We start from the raw sequence: 13,013 nt of genomic DNA on the forward strand, positions 1-13,013 counted from the left end.
AATATAAGTGGGTTCCAAAGCAGTGGCATAGCTAGCATGGGTGACACCCGGTGCGGATATCGTAATGTCACCCTTTTTAACTCTTTTATAAAACTCTGTTGAATTGTAATATCTTCGCACTCAAGCAACTTGAACGCTATATTGAATATGCGATGTCACGAGTTTAGATTTATACAATAAATCATAGTAAGATTTTTAGCTGGTGCAATCTTTTTTTTTAGGTACAGGCCTACCGGGTGACACCCGGGCGGGCCGCCCCCACCACCCGCCCTAGCTACGCCTATGTTCCAAAGTGATTACATAAATGAATTCTACTATATTTTAATTAATACATTTTTAAGGATTTATAATAATAATTCTATCTTTTCTATATTTATTTTACCTTGAAATTCTTTTTTATTATTTAAAAATACATTTTGAAATTTATTACTGTACACCAAATTTTATAACTATTTTTTGTGTTTTTAAATGTTGTTTAGTATTTACTACTATAATAATGTTACATTCATTTTATTCATACTTACTTCTTTGATGCAACTATTGTTGTGCCATTTAAATCCCATTTCACATCAGGTGGTGGTTCACCTCCAATCTTAATTTCATATTTTATAACTTGGCCTTTCTTGACTACAATATTCTTCAAATCATCACCAATGATATATGGCTTAACTAAACATTTGAAATATTTATTGAAAAAAATATTACTTGATACATATAGTTAAATAATAAAATATAATCTTACCAAATCTTGCTTTTACTATAATTGGTTTAGTAGGATCACTTGGATCACTAGGACCAGCTTTATTGAGGGCACGAACACGAAATTCATATTGAATGCCTTCTTTTAATCCCTCAACTTTTCCTTCTAATTTATCAGCAGGAAATTGCTACACGTATTTAAATTAATTTATATTATTAATATTTTAAAATAATACATTTATTTTAAGAAATATAAATGTTATTTATTTACTGGTCCTGGAGTCCAATCTCTGGAAAATTTATCTTTGAGTTCAATAGAATAACCTGTAATAGGTGCACCACCATCTTTTTCTGGTTTTGTCCATTTCAACATAACAAAATCCTTATCCCAATCTACAACTTCTATACTATCAGGTTTCGATGGTTCATCTGAAATTTAAATATTAAATATATTTCATGTTTAAATCATCCAAAATTATATCCATTTAATTTTATAAATTTTAAATGTAAATCTGATGTAAAACTGTATTTTTTATCATTAAACATGATACTGAGAGTTACCTTATTTAAAGTTTAAAATATTTAATCGGCATCATATTATAGATTTTATGTAATTAACTCATCTTTATTATAACATTTATCTTTCTAATATTCACTAAAAAAAGTTGCTCATTGTTAATTAATATGAAAAGAAATTATTTCTTTTATGGGGTCTAACATAAAAAGAATTAAAAACACCAACCTTTATCCTCAGTTAAGGTATTAACTAATCGAAACGTTTTCAATGTCTTGAAGGCCGTATTCAGTGTTTTATGGGTGGAATACCTTTTCAAAATGAAAGAAATCTCATGTTCTTTCAGTTTGAAATGGCATTCCATTTATAAAACATTGAAGATGGCCTTCAATGATTCCAAAACATTTTCATTAGTTAATACATTACCTGAGGATAAAGGTTGGTGTTTTTATTTTTTATATATATTTCTTCAGTTTTGGAAATGTTGATTTAACCTTTTTAAGTTAATACTTCAAAAACCAAAGAAATATACTAAATCTCAGAATGGCAAAATAAAACACAATGTGCATCAAACAAAAATATAATCTATTAAGTATGTTTAGATTAAACTAATTCTAGAGATATGTAGTTATTCTAAATGCAATGCTTCTGTAAAAATTAATGCTTAATTCAGTTTTCAAAATGTCTTTTAATACTTTGTTGAATTCTTTTGAATGACTTGGATTTGTAGCTGTACGCTATATTTTTTTTTGTAAATATAAATTTAAGTTTAGTTTAGTTTCTTCTTTCTATTCTTTGTCCTATTTCCTTCTAGAACTTTCTTATTTTATCTTTCTTAATCCCTGTCCCTTAGGTGGGATTACCAATTCCTAGAAATGTGCAGTAGAACAAAAGGTGAAGTAAGGCCCTGGGGCCGGTGAACAAAGGGGAGAAGACAGTCTTGGTCGAGCTCTTGATGAGAAAAGAACATGCTCCGGATCGTGTGTAGGACGATCAGCAACCACGAGGTATTGAAAGAAGGGTTTGGGCTCAAATTCTGAAGAGTAAGGACGGAAAAGAGATAGTGCTCCAGATTGAGTGTAAGACGATTGGAGGCTGCTAGGAACCAAGGAATCGATAGGAAGGAATTCCTATAAGAGAACTTTGAAGGAAGCTATTGGAAGAATTGTACGACGCATCTGCAGGAAGGACGAGAAATAACGTTCCAAGGAAAGCTCCAAAGTGGTGTCCCACCCAAGATTATGAACTCAAGAAAATCCCGGGTATTTCCATCTTCCCCTTTTTACTATTCTTTTTTTTTTCTCTTCCTTCTTTAGTTGTAAGTAGTATAAGAATTAGTTATAAGTTTCGCCCCGTGTATAGTTGTCGCGCTCAATTAACCCGCTGTTATATCAAGTTTTAACGCCTGTGTGTACAGAAACTATTTGTAGTGTTGGGATCCGAAAGAACCTGTTCGAAGCGATAATAAATGACTTTGTGTCGAAATATATAACAAGTATTTATTTGTAACATTCCGCTCACGGGATCTCGTACTTGTCGCAATGAACTTCACAGATTGTTAAAAAATATCTTCTCAAAGAAGTTGTTTGTTAAGAAAAGAATATAGACAGAAGTAATCAAATTGAATAAATATGTTGGATATTCTAGATAATTTTCCAATAATTGTTTTATTGTAAGTAAAATGTTTTCAAATGTATTTCAATAAGAAAAATCTAACAACAAAATAATTCAATTTGATTTGAAAAAGTCAAAAAACTGTACATTAATAAAGAACAATTCTTTTGAAAAATAAAACTGTTTGAATTGCTTTAAACCATCAAACTAAATGAATAACTTAAATATTATTTGAATATTCTAAGTTTTTGAATTAAACCATGGTTTTTGAAATTTTATGAAAAATAATAAATTTTTTAAAGTAACTTATGTTTGAAGAAAAAGTTAACAACTTACCATATGGATCTTTAGCAATTATAGATTTAGGAGTCACTAATGGTTCTGATACACCTTTTTTATTAACTGCTCGAACTCTGAATTTATATTCCTTCTTATGAACAAGATTGCTTACATCAAGAGTAGTGTCTTTTGCAGTACCAACTTCCACCCATCCACCTCTCTGTCCAAGATCTTGCATCTCTACCAAATAATGAAGTAAAGGTAATCCTCCTGTATCTTTTGGGGGTTTCCAGGAAAGTTTACAACGATCCCTGAAGACATTTGTGACATCAAGTGGTGCTTGTGGTGGCTGTGGCACATCTAACATTAAAAAATATATAAATAATTACTTTCAATATAATTTTTATTTATGTAGAAACAATTAAAGTTAATTATGTAAACAAACTTTAATTTTTATCAGTTTAGTGTTGACTGTACTTTAATTGCTATTATTAGTGTCTTATTTTATTAAGGTTGTTACATAACATCATATATTCTATCTTGTAATGATAAAACAAAATAATATTTATCATTGATCGAAAATTTTATGTACGTAATAAATTTTGTCGTATTATTTACTTGTAATAAACAAAAAATATTGAAACTTTAGAAAACCTTTTATAAGTCTTTTATAGTAAATAAAGTTGGCATAAACTTTTCTTTAATGCTAATTGTTGGTTAATGTTACCTATGGTTCCAAAATGGCAGCTCGTCTCTGATTCCAGCAAACAGTGGGGACGCACATTCTAACCTAACCTATTCTAATAAATTACCATAATTATTACCAACAAAATTATTAGAATAGGTTAGGTTAGGTTAGAACGTGTGTCCCCACTGTTTCCTTTCTTCTATTTGCTGGAATCAGAGACGAGCTGCCATTTTGGAACCGTAGGTAACATTAACCAATTATTGTATACTGTTATTTCCATTTGATTAAGAAATAACATGTATAATTGTTATATTTCTTATTGTTTATTGTTATTAGTGATACTTCTCAAGTTTTTTATTATGTTTATATCATTATTATTTCCACATCAAATTTCTGCATGAATTTTTTTATTCAAGAATTAACTGTGAATTTAAAATAAATATATTAAATTTCAAATGATTGTGCATACAAATTTTAAATTATATATTTTCAAATTCATTATAACCTATGTATTTGATATCCACTAATTTTCAAAATTATACATCTTTCCTAAAATTAAATTATTTTATATCAAAGTAATTAAAAAATGTAATATAGAAAAATAAGGGGGGGTCATTTTGAAATTAGTTTGAAGTTATAGTTATCATTTCAAAATACACACTTCTATTAAACTGTGTAGCTAATTTTTATTATTAACATAATATTTATTCATTAAATAATGTTTTTTAAAAAACAACTTTTAACAATTTAATTTAGAAGAAATATATAATTTTAATAAATAAGTACTGTATAAGTTATTAATTAAATACCTTGGAAGGTAAAATTCAGTTTGCATTTATCTTCACCCTGAGCATTGCTTGTTATCAATTCATAATCACCAGAAGACTCACGAGTTGGTTTTTTAAATGTTATTGAAATTTTATCATTTTTCACAACAACTTCAACATCTTTACTAGAAAGTGGCTGACCGCCTCTTCTTAATTTACTAATAATTTCAGAAGTTTTAGTTCCAGTGACTAAGAATAAATAATTATTATATGAATAAAAGTTAATAAATATATTTAATGCATCATAAATACTTTTTTTTAAATATCTGTCTTGAAATCATTAAAGAAAATAAATTCCATATTATACCTGTAACTGGAATTTCAATAGTGAAAGGTTTACCAACGTCACCTACAAAATCTTTCTTGTCGGGTTTCAAAACAGGTGCTTTTTCAGCTGAAATAATTAAAAAATATATAATTCAATATATTAATATACAGCAGCATTTCAATATAATTCATTAGTTTTATTTAAACTGTTACAATTAATCCAATTTAGCAGAAATATTTATATCATAATTACACGTTAATTTTAAAATATTAAAACAATAAATATATAATAATTTTAAGAAGTCGAAAGAATGCTTTAACTTTCTAAATAATTATACTTAATATTTTATCAAATATTTTAAAATATAATTTACATATTGATAAAAATAATATTCACCTTCGGATACTGTCACGAAGCACTCTGATGTCAAATCTTTGGTTTGGCACATATATTTGCCAGCATCACCCATTTCACTACTCTTAATAATCAATTGATGTTTACCATTATCTAGCATTTTAATGGCTATCCTAAGTACATAATAACACAAAATTAATTTTTATATTTAAAATGATAATTAATTGAAATATTCAATTATTTAACTTCATTTTACAATGTGTATATTGTACTTTTAAAAATGCATTATACATTAATAAATACAGACTACATTATCAAGTTTTAATGTCAAATAGTATAAAATTTATGAGCAGTTATATTTAAGTGAGAGTTAAATAACTTTAGAACAGGGATTCTCAAATGCAGCCACCAGATCAGTTCAATGTGATTCTCCAATCTAAGATAATTAGTTGAATTTTTTAACTTTTCACTCACTGAATATCAATCCAGATATTAGCCATTTTATGTAGTTTTTGAATGAAAACCACTTTTGATAATAAAATCCTAAATGTAAAAGGATCTGGATTTTTTTCAATAGATTCTTATTAATGGTATGATATTTGAAAAGATTACTTTTAAAATCTTAAGTTTATGTGATATCAAATGCAGAAAATACAGATATGGCCACAGAAAATGTTTTCTAAGAACTCCAGATCTAAAATTTTCTAAAGTATTTAGAAAATCTAGCATCTTTAGAAAATGTGTTTCAAAACCACTGAGTGAACTTTTTAAACTTTTTTTTTTTTAATTGTTATCAATAGATAAACAATAGCATTGTATTGGACTTTTTAAAAATAATTATCATTCTGTCCCTTCATGAAAATTAAATATTTCATATAACAATTTTAATAAATATTTGGGTTTCAGTATTAAAAATATGAAAAAAGATTCGATTTGAATGTCCCATTTCACACGTTGGTGTATTTATTACAACGATATCCTGAGGAAGACCCAGAATGGGTCGAAAACGTTTGAAGGTTTATGAACGTGATTAACTAGAGTAATTAAGGTTGTGTTGGATGAATTATATATTCCTCCAGTTTTTGTTTGGTGTTCGTTTGGATTGACAGTTATAATTTATCTTTCTAGATTAGCTATGAGTTTGATGTATGATGTAAACTTGGTCAATAAACTTTTTAATTATTATTCTTATATGCTAATATTTAAATATTTTTATATATTATAATATAATGATCTTCTTGTGAGAGTCTCAGTAAGTCAAAGTAGCCTAGCCATAAACATCCATTCGCACATGCAGGTAGAGTAAGAAGATAGCTACAAGTATATGAGTAGAGTTCTAAAAACAGCCACAGTCCTGTGAAAGATTCTCCATGGCATTTACTGTGGTTCTAGCCATGCAAAATCTGCCACAGAAATGTGGCTATTTTTAGAACCCTAGAACTCTACTCATAGATTTGTAGTTGTCTCCTTACTTGTATCTGCATGTGCCAATTAATGTTGATTGGTTTTTGCCAAAAATCAGACAACATACACTGCTCTTGCATTGTGAATTGCTGGAGAAGCACCACCATTTTATTCAGTCCTTTGTCTTTATGTTCTCGCACATCAACACATTGCCAGTTGCATTTACTGTCGCTTTTGACTTGGAACTTTTTGAGAGTCAAAATCACTTTGCTATTGGCTCATTCTCCTGACTTTTAATGGCACTTTTCCAGTTTGATGTACAAGGTATGTTCAATATAAATTTGATTTTTAATTGCAATTGTGAACTCATGGGGATGGAGCAATGATTGCTCCCATAGGCATGAGATGTATGAAGTCAGATTATGTGGTCTTATTTTTGTTCTAGCAATTTTCTACAGGCAATATGCACGAAATACAGTGTTATTTTAATAACAATAAAACTATTATTAAAATTAAACAGGTTTCTAACTTATTTTATATTCCAAATCAAGCAATTTTATTTATTTTAAGTGTTTTGTATATATTACTAACAATGAAAATATGTTAATTTTTTGTTTAAAATACATATAGTAGTAATAGTAATAGTAATAATGTAAAAATAAATTTTTTACCTATCAGATGCTTTTATTGGTTCTCCATTTTTAAACCACTGCAAAGGTGCTTTTCTATCCATTAGTTCTACTTCTAATACAAGTTCTTCTCTTTCTAATACATTTGTATCTTTTAATTTCTTCATGAGTTTATTAGCAGCTAAAAAATTAAAATTAAAATTAAAAATGTTTCAAATGAATAATTTTATAATAAGTTATGATCTTCTAATTACTTACGTTCTACAATTAGTTCTGCAGTTGTAGTGTCTGCATTAGTTTTGCATGTATATTCTCCTTCATCTGTTAATTTAGTTGTCTTAATTATTAATCTTCTTTTGCGGCCTTCTGATATTATATCAATTCTAAATAATTTTTAAAATATTAATATAAAACATGTTCTTTTTATAGTCTAAATAATTTGAAACTTGTAATATACTAATAATAATGATACCGTTTATCTTTAATAATTTCTTTGTCTCCTTTGAACCATTTTACTTTAGCCTCCCATTCATCAACATCACATTCTAATGTAACCATATCTTTCTCCATAACCTTAATACTTCTCAGAGGTTTCATAAATTGGAATTTTTGTTCTATAAAATGAATTTATGTTATTTAATATTTTTGTCATTAAAAGTTAAAATTCTTTTTTAATTTACACTATTTCATTTTCATTATTTTTATTTTAAAGAATATTAATATGTAATAAGTCCTCACTTAACATCATTGATAGGTTCTTAGTAACTGTAACTTTAAGTCTAGTAATGTATATTGAAACCAATTTTACCATAGGCTACAATCTCTCTACGCACCGGTAAAATAAATATATAAATTCTTCAAACCTGCTAACCGAAGTCAATCTATTTTTAGAATTGCAAACTAAAAATAGATCGACTCCAGTTAACAGGTTTGAAGAATTTATTTACCATAGGCTAATTGATATAAACAAGAATTAAGTTTCTATGGCATATTTCTGGTTACAAAACCATCACCAAACATCTAAGTAAAGACCCAAAACACTTCTAATATTAAACATTGAAATATATATATATATATATATATATATATATATATATGAATTATACGTGTATTTAAGAAAGATTAATAAAAAAAAAGATAATTCTTTACTTAATTTTTGGTGAATCAGTAAGTGATGGTAAGTGATATGAGAAGGGATGCTTAATTCTCATCACTGATGATGAGTAAAGATGAGTAATAAAGCATAAATGTTTGCAAAGCAAAAACTATAAGGAACATTTCCACAGCTCAAAAACATACAATTGGTAATTCCAACAAACTACAGAGAATTTCTCAGCTTATTGTACGGTGTAAACTCATTTTTTCAGGAGGGGAGTCGACTTATCAGACGTCAAAAAAGTGTGAAACAGAAAAAGTATGTTGATTTATCCAGTGGTGACGAGTTAAACGATGTCGAGTAAACCGAGTTTTTTTAACATTAATAACATTATTGCCTATGTAAGTCGACCGGGACCACAGAAAACCGACTAATTAACCTACGGTGTCAAGTTATCCGGGTGTTGACTTATGCGGAATCAACTGTATATTTGAAATCGTAATCCATAAAATAGATTACAACTTTAAATTTAATTAGTGTATTTTTTCTTTTCCTTTTAATGAAATGAACAAAGTAAATTTCAGAAATTATTGATATATGTCACAAACTAATTCTCTTATTGTTCTAATTTTAACTCTATGTTTAAAATCATTAAAAATTCATACCTGATATAAATAATTTTGTGGTAGTTACTTCATCAGCGTTTATTTTACATGAATAATCACCAGAATCTTCAATTACACAGTCTAAAATTTTAAGTGTTTTTCGACCCAGCTGATCTGATTCTATAATGTACCTATCACTGGACTAAAAAATTTTTAATTTAAAAAAAAATAATCATATACAAAATAAATACAATAAATAAATTTAGATGTAAAAGAAATTTATGGTACCTCAATTTTCTGATCTCCTTTATACCATTTAACAGGTGCTTTATGACTATTTACAGAGCATTCTAAAACTGCTTCTTTTGTAGTATATTCATGTAATTTAGAAGGCAATTTTTTAACGAATTTATACACTGGATCAGGTTCTGCAAAAATAATTTTGAAAACTTTCATTTAATATTCAATTTTTGATATTTTATTCATTCTGTAAGTCAAAATCGCACACATATATGTGAAATATATCAGTTATAAGACAAAACTAATTTACACAATCTATTATTGTAACTCTGTTATTATCCAGGAGAATATATCTTACGTGTTTGCCTTATTTTTCATATAATATTGTTAAATTTTGTAGTTTATTTAGTGTAGATAATGATAATATTATTACAAAATTAATAAATATTTTCTATGGGTAAAGAATTATAATTACCTTCAACATCAAGAACAGCAGAACATTGAGTATCTAAACACTGTATTGTGTATCTTCCAGAATCATCAACCATAGGATTATTAATTTCAAGAACATGTAGATCACCTTCGGATTTCATGTGATATTTCTTTCCCAAAAATAATTCTTGTTTATTCTTAAACCATTTTCCTTTAACGCCACTTCTTGAATATACGGCTTCAAATCGTGCTTTTTTATCCTTTCCTTCCTTAACGGTAATATTTTGAAGAGGTTGAAGAAACATATCCGGCTTCTGTAAAGTTCGGGAAAATTATAATAAGATTTATTGACAATAAGAAAATTTAAAATATCTTTAAATGGTACAAGAAGAAATGCTGAAAAGAAAAGATAGTTTTAAATACAAACAATCACAAAAACATCCATACAAATTTATTCAAATTAATATATTTCAATTTAAGGTAATCTAAGTTGATCAACTTTAATCAAACACATCCATAATGCAAAAGAACAGAATAGTCAAAGGATAGTGTCCTGAAAACAAGCAAAATAGACGAAAAGAGCTGAAAACAAGGAATTGCAAGATAGAGATTTGAAAAATGAAAATATATACTCTTTTTTTTAATCTTCTAGTTAGTGAAAAATAAAATAAATGATTCAAGAAGTGTAATATGTGGGATGTAAAATATGTATATATAGTTGTAATCATTTTATATCCTAAATTTAACAAAAATATAATTATATCTTCTGCAACAATATTGTTAGTATTACATGAAAATGCAGTAGACATTTAATAATATATGTTATAAAAAAATATCTATTTATACATGTATTTTTTAAAAGTAATGAAAAAGATTATATCATATTATTATGACAAAGAATTTTATTTTTAAATTAAAATATTTAATCATACAGAAGTAATGTTTTAATGATAATATAATTATGTATATCAATTTCTTCTTGAATCATTTTCTATATTATTTACAATGAGACAAGATTATTTGTATATAATGCGTATTTTTACATGCAAAAAAATTATTTTGATATAAAATATTTTAAATTTAGATTCTCGGATTAAGAAATCCGATCTGAAAAATAACAATAATAAATAAAAAGGAAACAAAATAGAGAACAGAAAAAAATAAAAAGATAGTCAAAGATAAAACTCATATTTTTAAATATTAAATAAAAATAATAACAAGAAATGAGAAGAGAGTATTGAATAATAATTATAATATACAGGAAGAATCAAAACTTGTAACTATTCTAAATAACAGTCATAATATTTTTTGTTAGGAAATCGCAACTCTGTGTTGTTATTCATTTTCAAAGAAATAAATCCAAATTAGAAGCGTGTAACTTTTGTATTGAGAAACATTTTTAAACCTTAACTGATTCATTTTCAGCTTAAATTTAAATTTAATACTTTTTAACAATTTCACATCTTTTTACTTCTTTAATTATAATTATATTTACTTATTTGACAAATTATATGTAATAATATGTAAATTACGAATGATAATAATATAATTGAACCGTTCCTTTTTTATTGCAAATAACTAAGTTGCCAAATCTTCAACTTTTCAAAAATTATTCAAATTGCTCAGTAAGCTGTTATTTGATTATGATGCATAACTTAACTGATTTGAAACTGAACACGGAAACCACAATACAATTTTTGATAAGTCAGTAGTTTCAATTTAATAAGCTTAAGCTAACATTGGCTATGTTCAATGGCCATCATCAGACTGTTTAACTTCATTAGACATATTTTAAAAATGTAACAAAGCAGAAACATTAAATGCAAAATGAACTTAAATTTATATGAAGCCATTTGTCTGTATCATTTAATTAACTTATAAACAAATAGAATAAATGTGATATAAATATAAATATAAAACAGTGGTGAATAATATTAAATATACACATCTATTGCAGTCACTAGGGGGATTTCAAACATGTGTTTGAGAGTGCCTTAACAGTCTAATAATCTCTGCCTCTTTCTGTCTTGCATTAACTGAATTATCCAAGGCAAAGGTAGTCAATATATGATCAGGAGGGTAGACCTTTTCTGATCATATATTGGTATTCTTTAAGTCTAACTTTCAAAGATCAGAATGTCACAGCTATATACTCATGCTCTTGGTTGTAACTAAGATCCATGACTGAGACTCTGTAAACCTCAGTATCCCGCTGGGATCCAAGTGGACTTTATATACAACAAAGAGCATGAATACTTAGGTGCAATGGTCAAATCTACAAAAGTTAGACTCAATGAACATGAATACACAATCGTAAAAAGTCACTTCACTTCACTGCATTGGCTACTTTTACCTTGGACAATTCAGTCAGTATGAGATGGGATAAGACAGAACCACAACCACACTATAGTACGACCTGACAATGGTGTTCTGGTTCTTATAATTATAAGAACCAGAGAAATCTTGCGCAAGAATAGAGAGTATTGTTTTAAGAGCCCCTTGTGACAGCAATAAATGTATATATTATATTTAATTCTTTGTCACTGCTTTATATTATTTAGGTTGCATTTATTCTATTTGGTTTTATGTCAAATGATACAGCCGAACATAGCGAATGGCTTCATTTAAATATAAGTTCACTTTGCATTTGACATTTCTTTTTTCCATTATGTTTTTAAAATGTGTTTGATCCAATCAAACAGCCTTATGATAGCCATTGAACATGGCTGAAAACATTAGCAGAAGTTTACTAAATTAAAACTGCTGATTTACCAAAGGTTGTAGTGTGGTTTTTGTATTTGATTTTAAAACAGAAAATTATCAAAATGACAAAATAGGTACTCAGTGGTTTGATTCTTTGGAAAATTAATTGTAATAGTTATCATTTTTGTTTATCCTGTATATTAAATAAATTGTAAAGAAACAAAAATCAAGTGAAAATTTTATAATTCAAGAAAGTAATCAAAATAAAAAGTATAATATAAATGTAGTGAGTCCACATTCCAAAAAAAAAAAAAAAAAACAGCATTGAATAAAACTGGTTGGTCATTGCAGGAATAAGCATAAAATTACCCAAATAAATCATTTTAGAACAATTGAAATTATTTATCAGGTGACTGAAATATCAATATTCATCAGATAATAAGATCAATACTTATTAGAGAGTTAGATAATTATCATTTATAATTAATATACAAAACATTTTACTTAATAATAATTACATGTATTTTTAATCAACTTTTTATTATAGTAGTGCCATTTAGAAAATAGAATTACAGAAACAGTTATATTCAATTGTACTTTCAAATGAGTTGAACTGGACTTTCATACTCTAGACACAATGAAAATAATAAAGAAAAAAAAA

General features: G+C 27.0%; 1 protein-coding gene across 2 annotated transcripts in view; it reads right to left on the reverse strand.

Moving 5' to 3' along the window:
* Positions 1 to 13,013, reverse strand: part of LOC136984037 (twitchin-like) — a 185,768-nt gene that overhangs the window by 76,745 nt on the left and 96,010 nt on the right. For both annotated transcript variants that reach the window (XM_067280951.1, XM_067280952.1), the window contains 13 exons: positions 9,693 to 9,963; positions 9,266 to 9,405; positions 9,038 to 9,179; positions 7,749 to 7,890; positions 7,535 to 7,659; positions 7,319 to 7,457; positions 5,286 to 5,416; positions 4,929 to 5,015; positions 4,604 to 4,810; positions 3,164 to 3,466; positions 971 to 1,128; positions 743 to 887; positions 525 to 669 (listed from right to left, as the gene is read on the reverse strand). In XM_067280951.1, coding sequence (XP_067137052.1) covers positions 525 to 669; positions 743 to 887; positions 971 to 1,128; positions 3,164 to 3,466; positions 4,604 to 4,810; positions 4,929 to 5,015; positions 5,286 to 5,416; positions 7,319 to 7,457; positions 7,535 to 7,659; positions 7,749 to 7,890; positions 9,038 to 9,179; positions 9,266 to 9,405; positions 9,693 to 9,963 — 2,135 coding nt within the window. The remainder of the gene's footprint in view (positions 1 to 524; positions 670 to 742; positions 888 to 970; positions 1,129 to 3,163; positions 3,467 to 4,603; positions 4,811 to 4,928; positions 5,016 to 5,285; positions 5,417 to 7,318; positions 7,458 to 7,534; positions 7,660 to 7,748; positions 7,891 to 9,037; positions 9,180 to 9,265; positions 9,406 to 9,692; positions 9,964 to 13,013) is intronic.

The sequence above is a fragment of the Centruroides vittatus genome, unplaced genomic scaffold, assembly GCF_030686945.1.
Source record: "Centruroides vittatus isolate TY-2023 unplaced genomic scaffold, ASM3068694v2 contig_900, whole genome shotgun sequence".
Classification (NCBI taxonomy): domain Eukaryota; kingdom Metazoa; phylum Arthropoda; class Arachnida; order Scorpiones; family Buthidae; genus Centruroides; species Centruroides vittatus.